At 38.9% G+C, this 15,905-nt stretch overlaps 1 protein-coding gene across 6 annotated transcripts in view; it reads left to right on the plus strand.

Annotated features, from left to right (window-relative positions):
* The window catches only part of ELAVL4 (ELAV like RNA binding protein 4), a 143,064-nt gene that overhangs the window by 45,289 nt on the left and 81,870 nt on the right, over positions 1-15,905 (plus strand). For 2 of the 6 annotated variants that reach the window (XM_082686111.1, XM_082686115.1), the window contains exon 1: positions 9,432-9,494. The exons of 1 other annotated variant lie outside the window; for it this stretch is intronic. In XM_082686111.1, coding sequence (XP_082542237.1) covers positions 9,447-9,494 — 48 coding nt within the window. In that variant the 5' untranslated portion in view covers positions 9,432-9,446. Of the gene's footprint in view, positions 1-9,431; positions 9,495-12,501; positions 12,793-13,259; positions 13,596-15,905 lie in introns of those variants that run through there. 3 more of the 6 variants (XM_082686114.1, XM_082686112.1, XM_082686117.1) reach the window with 3 other exon arrangements.

The raw sequence follows: 15,905 nt of genomic DNA on the forward strand, positions 1-15,905 counted from the left end.
ATAATACATACCATGCATGTATTATCTCACATTATCTCCTTTAAGCCTCACAACCTCAGGCACTCACAACCTCAGGCATTATTATTGTCCCCATTTTGAATATGATGACACTAAAGCTCTAAGAGAATCTTTGAACTTGATCAAGGTCCTGGTCAAAGCCATTGTTTTTTTGTTTGCTTGTTTGTTTGTTTGTTTGTTTGTTTTAAATTAAATTTATTTATTTTCAGCATAACAGTATTCATTATTTTTTCACGACACCCAGTGCTCTATGCAATCGGTGCACTCTATAATACCCACCACCTGGTACCCCAACCTCCCACCCCCCCGCTACTTCAAACCACTCAGATTGTTTTTCAGAGTCCGTAGTCTCTCATGATTCACCTCCCCTTCCAATTTCCCCCAACTCCCTTCTCCTCTCTAACTCCCCATGTCCTCCATGCTATTATCATATGGTTTCACTTATTTGTGGAGCATAACAAAGCCATTGTTTTTAATGAGGTTAGCCAGCTATCTCTAGTTCTGTTTTATTAAGATGACTTTGGTGACCAGGCTGGCTATTGGGGGAACATGATACTAAACTGGATCTTCATTTGAGAGAGATCTTAAAATCCTCAAAAGCTTGACTCCGCCTTAGCCAGCATCTAACACAGTAATGTCAGTTGAAAATCTGAGTTAACCTTACTGAAAATTTTGTTTGCTAATTACAAACCATTTATTTATAGACTCTGACATATTAGGATGGCAGGGACTTCAGAAATCACCTAGTTTCAGTTCTTATTTAATCAAAAAGATACTGGTCCAAAGAGGAGGGTGATTTGCCCAAGGTCATGGAGTTATTAGTGGTAGAGATGGAACTGGCCTTGAAGTCTTCTGGCTCCTCTTTGTATGTTTCCTAGTGATTTAAAATGGATCTTACTTATAGGAACAGGCATCCAGCACCTAGTGTGTATAAGGATCTTTGCTCTAGGCATGTTCATCAGTAATACCCTCACACACGGAAATGTATAAAACTTCATGTCAGGTGTATGGCACAGTTAGGCTATCTACTTGTACCAAGTGAAAACATACCTTTTCATCTCCCACATCTTGGAATTGGCAAACCTAAATCAACCAGTAAAGATGTTCATTGTTCTAAGCCCTTGTGCGTTTTGTGCTCCAATGTATCCATGTGCTGATAGATAATAAAGAACACATTTCAAGCAGAAGGTTATATATTATCTGAGTTGCAAAACCTTTAAGATGACAAAAGAACTTCAAAATTTTTGAGCAAGATTAAAGTTTTAATGATAGGCGTAACATATATGATATGCACATTTTACATTCCTAAGATTTTTTGAAGGCTAGCAAAATCTTTTGCAAGCACCCTCACTTAACCAGCAATGTAACAACAATTAAATGTGATGATTATTTGATTATCCCTTGGTCCATTTTATAGATAATGAAGTGAGCAAGGTAAGTATTAAATAGTAAGTATTAAATAGTAAAATCAGTTTGGGGTAAAGTTGGAATTTCTTTCTTTTTTTTCTTATTAGAGAGAAAGAGAGAGCAAGAGACTGAGAGAGAGAGAGAGAGCGCACAAGCAGACAGAGTTGCAGGCAGAGGCAGAGAAAGAAGCAGGCTCCCCACTGAGCAAGGAGCCGAATGAGGAATTCAATCCCAGGACCCGGGATCATGATCTGAGCCAAAGGCAGCAGCTTGACAAACTGAGCCACCCAGGCATCCCTAGAATTTCTTTTTATATTTTTCCTTAAACTGTCCACAGAGCCTTAGGTTACATGTAATAAATATAGTTTGTAAAACCCTGATGTAGGTTTTAAAAACTGTGATTTTACTTATTCACTCTTCTCAGTAAGGGAGCAAACTGAATAGTGAAGTCAATATCAATAACCCTTTTTAAAGAACTTAAGTGTAATTTCTATAATAGCCTAGGATTAATGGTGACTTGATAAAATAAAAGTTATGTATTTGTGAATAATTTCAGAGTAGGACCAGGGCTTTTCTAGGGACGGAAATTTCGCAGGAGCCCAGCACCCTTATGGTTACTGCATAATATCATAAAGTAAAGTTAGCATGGAATAGGTATTTGTAGTCTACAAGGCTTTGGGGGCTGTAATGTTAAAACATCTGTTAAAAAACCTTACATTAAAAAAAAAATACTCATCTTCGTTAAAGATGTGATCCTTTTCAAGGAGGTATTTTGAACTTGAAGCTGCCGTTGCTAAGGGGTTGCTAAGGGAAATGAGCTACTCAGCACTAATGTGTAACTTTACTCTTCTGCTTAAAAGTAGTTAAATCATTCCCCCAGCTTCAGAGTCAGAGAAGAGAACTAAAAAGGGTCAAGTGGAGAGTTTCCTCTTTCTGACAGGTATATAGCATGCCTCTCTTGTTTTTGACGGTTTTTCCTTATCTCCCACAGAGAAAGGAAGCAATCTTCCTGGGCATAGGAAGGGTGAAAAGGTAAACTGGACTGTGCAGGACAGGGCTTATAATGAATGTAGACTGTCCCTGGCTAAGGCAGAAGGAAGCCCCTGACCACTGAAAGAAATGCTTCTGCTGATGACCAGCCTCAGGAAAGGGCTTTTTATAATAACCCTGCATTAGGGGTGACAGGAGAAGGAAAGCTGTGTGTTAATGAATAAAGTGCCAAAAAACTATGCCCTAAGCATTTGGTTCCAAAGTTTTTCTAAAATATTTGGAATCAATTATTTATGTTCTTTTAGTGAGTGCCCACTATGTTCTAGGTGCTGGCATTCTTCACGCTGGGATGATAAGGCAAACAACATACAATTTCTACCCTGCATGCTCCTACTACAGTGTGAAAGTAACAAAGAACTATAATTCATGGAATACAATCTGTGATAGAATTGTTTGAAAATTGTTGAAGTTTAGAATTATATGCTCAGAGTTGAATTTTTGATAAATAAAATCTGGAAAATATTTGGAAAGATTAATGTCTTGGGGGTTTAGTAGACAGTTCTGTCGGAAGATCAGGCACTCTTTTCTTTCCTTCCAGAGGCAGAGGCACACACACAAAATGATAGCAGGCCAAAAGGAGATGCTTGTAATTCTCATAGGTTCAAGATTCTATCATCACCTGGTGACAGAATACTGAAATTGCAGGCATAGGTTAGGTTTTTTTGTTCTTGGGTTTGGTTTTGTTTTTTATTGTTGTTCCTACAATGTCAGCAGATGTCAATGACATTACGTTTTAAAATTTTATTTACTTATTTATTTATTTATTTTAGAGAGAGAGCATGCACACACGAGGGGGGAAGAGCAGAAGGAGAGAGGGAATCTCAAGCGGACTCCCTGCTGAGCATGGACACCCCCCCTCTGCTCCATGCAGGGCTTGATCCCATGACCCCCGGATCATGACCTAAGCCAATATCCAGAGTCAGATGCTTAACCGACTGAGCCACCCAGGCACCCTGACATTACTTTCTTTTCTTTTTTTAAGAGATTTATTTATATACTTTAGAGAGAGAGTGAGTGCACATGTGAGTTTGGGGGAGGGGCAAAGAGAGAGGAAGAGAGAGAATTCTCAAGCAGACTCTCTGCTGAGCATGGAGACAGGGCTCCATCCCAGGACCTCAAGATCATGACTTGAGCTGAAATCAAGAGTCGGCTGCTTAACCGACTGAACCACGTAGGCTCCCCATAAATGACATTATTTTGAATGTTAGTTTCTGAGTATATAATAACAAAGAGAATAAGATTTAAATTTCTCCAGATCTACACTCTTTTATGTAAGGTAGTATTTGTAGTAGAGTGTGAACTGAGGTTGGACATGTGTAAATTTGCCTCTTACTAGCTCTGTGATCTTGAGCAAATTGTCTAATCTTTAGTTTCCCTGTTGGAAATCTCAGAGTTATGAGATTAAATGAGATTTATAGGCAAAGTACCTAGTGCAGTGTTGGACATATAACAGATGTACAATAAATATTAATTCCTGCTCCTTTTATGAACGTACTTACTGAATAAAAGGTCTGTTCTACCACAGTCATCATATCATAATATTCCTCTATATATAACTTTTAAAAAATGGAACAGGTTGGAATAGGTTCAGAGAAAACCTCAGAAGTTAGAGGAAACCTCTAACTAAAATGAGCTGGCTGCCACTATCCCCCTCCTGCCCTCCTGCCCCACCTTTGTTCTTATATGAAGTACCCGGAATTTTCCTTGACAAATCCTATCATTCTTTAAGCCTAGCATTAATTCCAGCTTCTTCCATGAAACCTTCCCCCCGTCAATTCAGATGGTATCCTCACCATCAACTGCCCTTTGGTATTTCTTTTTTTTTTTTTCACTATTTTATTTATTTATTTATTTGACAGAGAGAGAGAGAGATCACAAGTAGGCAGAGAGGCAGGCAGAGAGAGAGGGGGAAGCAGGCTCCCCTGCTGAGCAGAGAGCCCGATGCGGGGCTCGATCTCAGGACTCTGAGATCATGACCCTAGCTGAAGGCAGAGGCTCCACCCACTAAGCCACCCAGGTGCCCCTCGGTATTTTATTTTGATACTATTCTTTTTATTTCCCTACGCTATCAAGATTCATACATAAGAAGGAAGGTTCCTTTACAAACCAGACTCTAAGCTCCTTGAAGATGAGATCTGTGACTTGTATTTCTTTTTGTTCTTCACACTCAGAATTTAGCACTGAACTTTGCCTATTGGCTAAGTCCTAATCTGCAGCAGTCATTTTCATTGGAACTGGAACAGACCACTCAGGTTTCTTAGTGATTATTCTCTAGTTGTTTTGAGAGTCAATGGATTGTGTTGTCCTCATCAAGATTAAATTGCTTTATAGCTAGGTACTAAGTCATACAGTTTTCCCCTATTCTCCATATTAATAATAATAGGTACCATTTAGAGCACTGCCTCCATCAGGCCTGTATATGTTTTAATCCTGGCAACAAACCTTGAGGGATGTATTATTGTGCCCATTTTACAGATGAGGAAACTGAGACTTAGGGAGCCAACATATCTTTTCCCTTAAACTGGGTTCAGCGCCCCCTAGTTGCATCACATGAACTAGGCCTTAGGATAGTTCTTGAGGCGATTTAAATGGAATTGTTGATCTTTATTCCTTGCTCATAATTGAGTGTTGTCTGGAGCCAGGCTGTGTCCTACAAGGGGCTAAAGACATAGAAGTTCATCCAACTATTGTTTGCTGAGCTACTCTATGTAAGGAGTTTTGCCAGATTTGGGAAAATGTAGGAAATGAAGACTTAGCCAGGTACTCATACTACCCACTAAGAGTTTTTTACTTTCCAGCTTTAATCCTTTGTGTCTCTCTCACTTCAAATGTATAGCCTGGTTGAAATGATAGATTAAATGGAATACATTTTGAGGACATGCTTAGTTAGAAGCACCTCACAAAGAAAACTCTTGGTCACTTTTTAGATGAGGAAAAAAAAATCTTTTTCTTTCTCTTCTAGTCTGTACCCATCTTCCTCATTTGTTCAACAAATATTTTCTAAGCATATTCTTCTATGAAATGATGGAGGGGAGATCTTACTTTGAGATGAGGAAACCATCTTTCTAGAAGAATGCTTCCGTTATAACCTTTGTCACCACTATGATGTTGTGTGAGATTGTGCATGTCAACTGCCTACTGTAGTGTTCAGCATACAATAGACTCTTGGTTTAAAAAAAATAGCAGTTTTTATTTGTACTTTGTTATAAGTCCTATTGTTTATTTCTTTTTCTCCTCACTCTCCTCCCCTCCCCTTTATCTTTCCTTCCTTCTCCTCCTCCTCCTTCTACAAATCCTTGCTTTTTACAATACTATACATCTATTTCTTTATTTATAGTTACAGAATTATAAATGAGTACAAGAGTTTGTTTGTCTTTTTTTTTTTAACTCTGTGTTGAGGGGCGCCTGGGTGGCTCAGTCGGTTAAGTGTCTGTCTTAGGCTCAGGTCATGATCCTGGAATCCTGGGATCAAGCTCCACATAATTGGGCTCCTTGCTCAGCAAGGAGCCTCCTTCTCCCTCTCCATCTGTCCTTCCCCACTGCCTCCCCACTTGTTGTTCTCTCTCTGTCTGTCTCTCTCTCATGCTGCCTCTCTCTCTAATAAATAAATAAAATCTTTTAAAAAAACTCTACAATGAATTATTTTCAAAACTGTATTAATCTGGATAAACACTGTATCCTTTGATAGTATGGCTACTCTGTATTTATCTGCTCAGTGGCATTTGACTTGTAAAGATTTATATTTATACTTAGGTTTTTTGTTTGTTTCTCTCTTTTTTTAATTTTTAGTGAAGCTTATCTGAACTGAAATGGAAAGGCCTAAATCCTTTAAGATCCCTTTAAGGGATCTTCAGAAATCTCTATGTGTTTACACATTGACCCTACTGAATTTTCTTATGCTGTGTTGAAGAATATAACAGTGAAAACTCCAGACAGGGACTCCACCTAAATTAGATTTTTTTTTTTTTATAAATGTGTATTTACTTTTTTCAGAATTTTGTAAGTCAAGCAGTTTTCCTGTTCTTTAAATTTCCTTTCCCAGAAAGACATCTTAGTGTTTTAAGGGTATAGTCAAAGGCACTTTTGACAAAATGTACATTGATTCAGGAAAGAAACCTTCTGCTTTCAGCTGCTATTCTAGTGTAAGGCTTAGGAGCATGGAAAGAAAACAGGAAGATCAAGTATGAATCAACCTGGTGGTTATTTTACCTGCACAGGTGAACTTTTGGCAATTTAAGTGGACTAGACATCCATTTGTCACATTTTCCCACACGGTAGCATTCTTATAGCTCTTTCCCACAATCCATAGTAGATGAAACTACTTAGGAAAGAGAAAAGCCTCATATGGTCAGGTCATATATCTCTAAGAGAACCTCGACAGTGAATTCCTGATCCTTCTGATAGGCTCTGTGTCAGTATGGTGCATCTTTTTTGCCTCTAAAAAAATGAGGCATTTTCCTATAAAATTTGAGTTAATGTTTTTCATAGAAAAAAAAAACAATACCACAATTTGTCAAAGGAAAATTAGACTTTAAGTTTTATCAAAAGCCCTTAAATGAGTATACCAATGTATGGGCATACTGATTATATTTTCTCTAAAGGAAGAAATGCCAGCAGTTTCAGTTTAGTTTTCAAGGGAAGAGGGAGAAGATAAAAAGAAATAGCACTACAGGAAAATGTCAGGTCATAGATACTGATGACGCTATTTAAATGGTGTGCCATAATCATATTAGGGCAGAGCACATGAAATTCCCGATTTCTGCATGACATTGAAGAAGGGCCAGCAATTATCTCCGTGTGTGTGTGTGTGTGTGTGTGTGTGTGTGTGTGTGTGTTTGCTCTACCTTCCTACCCTATTTTGCTAATTCCATTGAGGGGCAAGAAGAGATGAACCAGACACCCAGAACAGGAGGAAAATGTCTGCAGCTGTGCTGAGGAGGGACTGGTGTGAAGGGAGAGGCTCAGTCAGACTTGAGTTTTGTGCTATTGCATGTGAATGCTCTGGAACTACCCTAATCGACTGAAAATGAGCCGGCTACGGTCATATGGAACAGGTCTGTTTAGCCACATCGCTGGGTAGCATGGCAGATGGTAGACCGTCAATGGGTGGTATTGATTGGCTGGATTTGCCTTAGGGTAACAAGACTATGGTCCTTAAAACCCTGCTTCATCTTATTCTCCTTTGTGCAGCTACATACAGTTGTGGTTTTCTCTTCTCGCTCCCCAAGCCCCCAATATCTTGGGGTTTTTTTTCCTTTTCGAATAAAAATCCTTTCTTGGTAATCAAAATAGAGAGGTTACCTTGAAATAAACACTCTTTAAATTATCACCAAGGCAAGAAAACTCAAGAATATTTTATTTACTAGGCTGATTACATTTTAATGTTTGAAGAAAGTGACATTTTTTAATTAGTGTTTAAGACATATGGTGAGTGTACAAATTAGCTTATTTCATACAACCAGAATTTGATGAGAGCAACTCCTCCTTCTCATTCCCCAGTTAAAAATTGTCACTTGAAACTTAATATATGCGAGGAGGTTAAATGGTATTAAGTGATGCAGCCTTGACTTAAAGATGAAGGAGACAGTCACTGTTGTGTGTGGCTAAATATTGCCTGGATGGGCTGGAAAAATACTAGTATCAACATCTCTGTGTTTGCAAGAGGATGTAGAAGTTCCAGGGCTTTAATTTTGTCCAGCCAAGAAAACAAAATCCCAGGTATCTGTGTGTGTTGGTTTCTCTTTTAGATACGAGGGAACATAGAATAGTGGATGCACGCTCTGTAATAAAAATCCTCCTTAAAATCAGGCCATAGAACAATGTAAGTGATGAGATTTATTTTTGTCCAGGTGGTTTTTTATCTTTGAACATCCACCCTCCATCACTTGGGGCTTTCAGCTTGGGACATTCTATTTATTCCTAGCAAGAGGCAGATTAATTGGAATAGACTTGTACAAAGGAGACACTAAGTTAGCTTTATACCCAAAATAACACAGGACAGAAATGTTCCACTTTGAGGCAGATCTTAAGGAAAAAGAACAGGACTGGGGAGAGATATATGATTACTTTGCTCTTGTGGTTGTTTATAGCTATTCATATAATTGTATTTTTAAAAGAGATGCTTAAGATTTTGCTTTTGTTTTTGTTTTCAGTGTCTTTATTTTTAAAAAGCTGTTGAGTTATTTCCTATGATGAAAGACCCTATCAAATAAACCTAACGCTTTACTCAGGAGAAAAGTTACACCCTTAAACTCTTGCCTCCATTTTGAATGTGCTAAGGCTATATGTTTACTTTTGAATTAGGTTTTTATCACGTGAGTCGGTATTTTTCTCTTTTTGCTAAAGGAAAATATTTCCATGGAGTTTTTGGTACCCCCCCCCCGCCTTGCTCTGTGTTGATTGGATTTTCCTTGTTCATCCTTTGCTGAATGAAACAAAGCATGTTTGTGTTTCATTCTTCACAGTTCTTATTAGAATTGGTGATGGTGTTTTTGTTTCCTCGCTATAAGTCAGGAGAAGGAATTTTATTTATTTATTTTGACAAGATACAGAGAGATACAAGACACGATGCCTGTTAGGATGCTGGCGTTTCCCGTATTACATTCTACACCTAAAAGGGGAGGGGGGGGAGAAAAACAACAACACAGTCCTTTAAGATGGTTCATTTGAATCTGTGCACTCTACCCACCTGGTGGTTATATAGTGAACTGTTACTTTAAAGAGTAGTTTAAACACCAGCCATGTTTGGGGCAGGCTGCTCTTGCAAAGAGAGCAGTACATATAACAGGAGTCTACTGTGTGTGAGATAAGGGGAAAATTCAGCTCACTGACTAGAGGTTTTAATGTGCGAACTCTAGGGAAATAATATATTGACTGTTCCGTGGCACGCAAGAAAATTGAAGAACCCTTTGCAGACGGAGTGCTTTGCAAAGGATTCTATCTGTTTCTCTTAAAACAAAATCTGTGGCAAGATGTTTGAAATCAGCAGGACGCTTAATGCTGCTTTGTTAAATAATGAGGTAATATTTTGTCACTTTTTTCTGGGCAGCATCTGTTTTCCACCCCCCCCCCATTCTTTCCCCCTATGTTTATGAAGGATTCTTTTTCTTTTTCTTTTTTCCTTTTTTTTTTCTTTTTTTTTTTTTTTCTTTTTCTTCTCAAGGAAGTCAAGGAATACAGTTCACGCTTCCCTTTCTGTTCCTTCCTTTTGGTGTTTTTGGAGAATTTGGTTTGTCTTCTTTATTTGCAGTTTCAGCCGGCTGCTGTTTCCTAGCCCATTGTGCCACGTAAGGCTTCTCCTCTGCGCGGAGTAGGTAGTTATTAACGCTGAATTGGCTTCTGGTACAGTCCATCTGGACTCTGTGTGGGAAAGCTGGCTGCCGGCGACTGATGCTGACATGTCCGCAACCTTTGGGATGTGTGGATGGTGGCAAGGGGCTGAGTGATATGAGATTCCTTTTTTTAAGGGAAATTGTTATTAATGAGTCAAGAAACTGCTCATTTATGGTAAGAGGGATACAGCGGCGCTAGCAGCCCCACAGCTCTGGGATATCATTTTTAGGTTGCCTGAGCTGCCTGAGTGAGACAAGTTTCTTTCTGTGGTGGTGGAGGATTGTGGCAGAAAGAAAAAAAAAAATCATGCATGACTGGGAGACTCGCCTGCCTGATTCTTGAGATAATATATTGAGAATCTGTTGCTTTACAAATGTCACACCACTGATGGAGCGGTCAGCCCCTCACTCTGAAAGATGAATGGTACTATTGGAAATGCAATAATAAGGTTGACTTTTCCCAACAATAGGATTCTGCCTTTGTCTTTAGAGAAAAGGCCTCTGAGGACATTTGTGCATTTGTTTGAGGATTCCGTTGAAAGACTTTAGAGTGGTTTTTTGGAGAAGTGAGCATGGATTTTTTTTAACCTGGCAAAACTAGCTAATTATTTATACTGTAATATATAGTTTCTGTTTCAGAAGAGTGGCCAGAACATCTTTTGATATACCTAATGGTAATTAATGGCTCGCTAAGTATGCTGAGATTAGTGTGGGTGGGGGAGAATGGTTTTAAGAAATTCTGACATTTCTAACCTCCAGAGAAGTACAAAGTAAATATTTTCTTCTGGAGTGAGCTGTTTTCATTTATGTGTTTGTCAGCATTGTATTCATGGTTTTCTTCTCACAATATTTCTGTAATGGGAAGCTCACACTCAGAGTTTCTGTCACTGATTTGGGGCACCTGTACCTGCCCTGTGTCTGTATGCTGAGCTCTTTAGAACACTTAACCTCTGAATTCGTCCCTAGAACACAGTTCAACAGTATTGTTGTATTATTGTGATTCGTAGGACTTTTACATATTTGCTGGAGAAATTATTTTAAAAGTTTACTTAATTCAGTCTTGTTCCACTTGAAGGGGTTATAATTTTAACATTTCTACTTTTCTATTTCATGGATTGTTATTTCTAACAGCTGAATGTATTTATATTCAAGTCTAATTCTCCACATAGTGTACTCAACACATATTGTTTTGTGGTATATCTGTATTTTTAAAAGCATGCATATCTATGTATATTTGTGTGTGTGTGTTCGTGAAATAGTAGCTGGGAGAGAATAGTTTTAATTTTTTTTTTTTAACGTAAAGGTCATTTTCTTTCCTAATCATTTTTCACAGATACATATATCCTTGGACTTGAAGTCCAGAGTGTGGCACGATTTTCAGTCTGTATTTCTATACTGCCCAGTCCCATCTCACTGTCAACTCCAGCCAAAGACTTAAAATTACGTTGAAATATTTGTATTTGTTACCTCTGGGTATTCATTGAGGAACAAACTGACTCAATTATGAGTTTAAAAAAATAGCAATAAGTTAGCTTTTTGGGTAGAAGTAAAGCAAAAACTCCTCAGGTAAGCCACTTTAAAACCCAAATCAGGACAAATTACTATACTACTGAAGACTGGTATCGTGGAGGTTATGAAATGTATAACATAGGCGGACAAACCATACATCACCGCACCCTTGCTAAATGTCTCTTTTCAAGTCTTTTAAGATGCCAAAGAAAAAAGACATCTTTTGAAAGACAGAAGCAAAATCACGTGTTCAGTCCAGCAAGATGAGCACTCTGCACTGGTCATGAAATGATGATATTGTCAAAAGCGTGCTTTACCATTCTTTATAGCAGTGGGGAAGCAAAGAAAAAAAATATGTTTTAGTGGATTTTTAAAAATTCAGATCATGCCCCTATCCAAGTTGAGAAATAAATTCATTTAAATAAATCATTCATCATTCTTTGTTTTGAAAAGCTCAGACAGAAGGCAGAAAGGTAGAGGCTGACAGCTGCCCCCATATCCCTCTGGTTTTTTTGTTGTTGTTGTTGTTGTTTATTAAGAAGTAGTTTTCTGAAGCAAACTTGTAGGAACCCAGTTCGCAGAGCACACACAATCTCAAACTTGCTGTCTCTTGAAACGCTGGCCATGGTAGCTGCAGAAGGAGCATTGCTTACTAAAAATCAGCAGTATTAGGAAATAAAGTTAAAATGTAAACGTATTAGCACCTTAAAGTGCTTTTGTTATATCTTTAAGCCTAGAGGCAGATCATTAAATATGCATTTCGCTAGAAAGCAACTGTCGAGAAAGATAAGGTGGTTGGAAATATGCTATACTGTCAAAGGGGTTTGGTGGTGCAGCCTTCAGGACAGGGGAAAGAGAGGACACTCCCACTGGTAAGGTTTGCAAGCGGCCCGCCGGTGACCTGCAGTTGTTACATTACTTTTGAGCTAGGAGGAGGGAAAAGGTAAAAATACAAGCATGGCTGTTGTTGCTTCAGCCTGGCCTTAATTACCAGACACAAGAAGCAGTTCAGAAATCTGGTCTCTGTTGTTGTAGAGGTCACCAAATCATTAACATCGTCAATCTGGCAGTAGCTAATTTAAATAGCACCTGATGTTGCAACGCCTCCCTTCGTTTCCCCAGCCAATCAGATCCTGGCTTCGGCTGACAGATGGTCCCATAAATGGATGTAAAAAGGGGAAGCTTCGAGCCAATTTCAGCAAGGCTCTGTTCAGTTGTTCTTATCTACATCCTAGAATCAGGGGTTTCAGCTCACTGCTCCTTTTCTTTCTTTTTTTTTTTTCTTTCTCTCCCCCCCCCCGTCCCCTCCCCCCAAATAATTGATTTACTTTACAATCATCCACACTGTGTTTTGTGGATCTTTAAATATATATAACAATAGTAGTCATTTAAAAAATATATCCTGAAAGCTTTGCAAATTTTAAGAGAAGAGTCGAAGCTCTGCGAGACCCAATATTTGCCAATAAGAATGGTTATGGTAGGTATGACTAGATTTATAATCTGTTGTTTGTGTTGCTGGAGGGAAGAAAAGCATCTACACCTTGACCAGTCTTATGCTTGCACAAGAGTTTAGTTCTCTGCTGCTGTTTGGTTCCTACATTTACTATCTCTTTTGTGTAGAGAGTGCCGGTAGGTCCTTTTATTGAAAAGCAGTGGGGAAATAGATTGTCATTTTTAACAGGTCATTGTCAGTTTTCCCTTCAACATAAAGGAGGGGGTGGTAGAGAGGGGAGGTGGGCTGAAATAATTGCTGGTTTGTTGAAAGAGGTTATATTACAATGAGACCATATTGGCAGAAAAGATTTTTTTTTTGTTTTTTGTTTTTTTGTTTTGTTTTGTTTTGTTTTGTAAGGGAGAGGGGGTTTGTCTATGTGCCTGGGTTTCGTGGGGCTGGAGGTGGATGCAGCGGGGTTAGGAATCTCCATTTCCGTGCTGGAAATTTAAAGCTCGAGAAGCAGTTCCTGGATACTGAACGTTGAGATGGGCAGTTGTGTTTCGGGGGACTGCGCAGTCAAAACGGCAAAGAGAGTGATTTATTTGGGCTTCAGTAAATGCTGCATCTTGTATTTCAAAGAGTTTCCTGTCATGACCTCATAAAAAAGAGGAGGCGGCTTGTATGTGTAGCGGTGCCTGGCGTGTTGAGTTGTTGCTTCCTTCTCTGGGCAGCAGCTCTGTAAGAAGGAATGTCAGCTTTTACATAACGTTCCTTTCCGCTTTTGACACACTGTGTGAGGGTCCATCTTCTTCTGATCACAGATGGAGTGGAATGGCTTGAAGATGGTAAGTGAAAATTCAGAGGAAGGCAGCTTAGAGATTCCAGCCGTGTGTGTGTGTGTGTGTGTGTGTGTGTGTGTGTGTGTGTGTGAAGGATGATGGACTGTGCATCGTAAATCACTGTACAGATCATGTGTGTGTGTATGTGTGTGTTTATTAGTATTTCTCTCTTCTGAAAGCCAGAATCCATCTCCAAGTGTAATGGCACTGCATGCACACAAGGCACACACACTGCCTCTTCCATCGAACACACATTTAGCCAAGCAAGGTTGGTGTCTTTTTTGACAATCACAATGTCACCGTCGCTGTTGGCTGGCGTGTCCACCGCCTCTGTGAGCTTTCAACAGAATTACATGACTGTTAAAGTTAAAGGCACATTTCTTTTTCAGTCTCCTGCTAGGAGTCATGGGGAAGGCTGGGTACGAGGGGTGGAGGAGGTGAGGTTCAGTATCAGCAGATGCAATTGTGAAACAGGACTTCGGGATGTGGAAGGGGAAGTGGAAAACCTTTCTGCCAAAGTAGTAAATCTATTTTTAGCATCATCTTTTCGGAAAAAAAAAGAAGCAGGGAAACTCCTTGAGTGCCGCTCCTGTTGCCTGGTGTTGACCCTGAAGATATGGCACAAAATGGCACAATCAGATGCCACGAGTGCCCACTTTGACTTTGAATTTCACCAGCAATAGCTTTCACGGGGTTTCAAAGCCGGGTATGTGGGGAGGCTGTAAATTCATATCCATCTCACTTATTTTTTGCTAGAAAAGCCTGGGGAGGACTTTTTGCTCTGCATAGATGTTATAACAAAGCTGTGGTCTTTTTCCCATTCTTAGAGGATTGCCTTTGTCTGGCTGCTTGTTTTGATGGGTGTAAAACAAATAAGATTAGACCGAGCAGCCCAACTGAAAGCGATAGCTGGGAGGAAAACCCAATGAAAGGTTGCCGGGGAAACGAACAGAGGAAAAGCCGAGTAGGGAGCAGGTGGCTATCATGAGAACACACTGCAAACAGTGTAAAAAAGGGGGGGGGAAGGACGGGACCTCGATTATCTTTGCTGTTCTTTGTGGCCAGCCCAACTTTAATTATTCTTTATAAATAGGTGTTAATTACATTTCTAACTCTGGTTTACAGTGATTTTTAGAAATCTATTTTTAAGCATCTGTTCTGTCTCTCTTTTTTTTTTTTTTTTTTTTTGGTTTAAAAAACAGAGAGAGGGAGAGAGAGAAAAGAAGAAGAGGGGGAAGGGAGGGTAGGGAATCTTGCTTTTTTTTTCCCCCCTCTCTCTCTCTCTTTCCCCCTTTACCCTGCTGTGAAATTGTACGTGCGAAAAATCGCAAGGAATCCTGTGAGGCCATTTGAAAAAAAATGTAAATTATATTGAATGAAGTTGACGGAAGCATAATAGTGAACTCCCACAGCTGATAGGTTCTGCAAATGATTTCTTAGAAATTTCTAGCAAATATCCATTGGAGAAATATAGGTAGAATAGATTTACCCTAAAGCAATGATTTTGTGCCAGGTGATATTGGTGTTTTTACTAAATCAGATGTTGATACTACAATTCTAGGGAGTTCATTGTATCTTTCATTTTATATCCCAAGTAGAAATTACTTTTAAAAATAATAAATGAAAAACTGTATTCTGGCCTTTATCTTCGTTTTCCTCTCTGTACCTTCAACCCCAAGGTCCATCAGGCTGCACCCTTGCAGGAACTGCAAGGCATTTGGTCCTGGATCTGGTCTTAGCATAAACTGAGTGAAAAGCTGATTTCTTTCTTTCTTTCTTTCTTTCTTTCTTTCTTTCTTTCTTTTTTTTTTTTTTTAGTGTCTCTGAACATCTAAGACTCATGCATGTGCTGGGTGACAGGCATCTTTCCCTTTTTCTCTGAGTGTGCTTTACGAGTAGTCTCTTTTTCTCATGATGGTGGGTACCAGAAGGACTGAAAGGTATAGTGCTTAGGCGAATAGGCAGTAACATAAAAACCATGATCTGTTATGACTTGTTCCAAATTGCATTTTTGATCAGATAGCTAATATTAACCCCCAAAATGAGAGATTTAAAAAATACTGAAATATGTTAAAAAGTTAGGAAATATATATTGGCTTTACAAAAAGTACTCTTAATTTTTACTCTCTCCATTGCAAGTCTCTGCACTTACCTCCCCCACCTTCTTTTTTTCTTGCAAGGGGTTTCTTTATGTTTTCTCTTCTTTTGGGGGGATTTTAAAAATTTTTTTTGACTCTTGAGGTAAAAATAAATAAACTTATTTTTTTGTCATAGGTCATACACTTGAATTTTTGCATAACCATATATCTCTTAAAA

The sequence above is a fragment of the Mustela nivalis genome (genome assembly GCF_964662115.1).
Source record: "Mustela nivalis genome assembly, chromosome: 10".
NCBI classification, from domain to species: Eukaryota; Metazoa; Chordata; class Mammalia; order Carnivora; family Mustelidae; genus Mustela; species Mustela nivalis.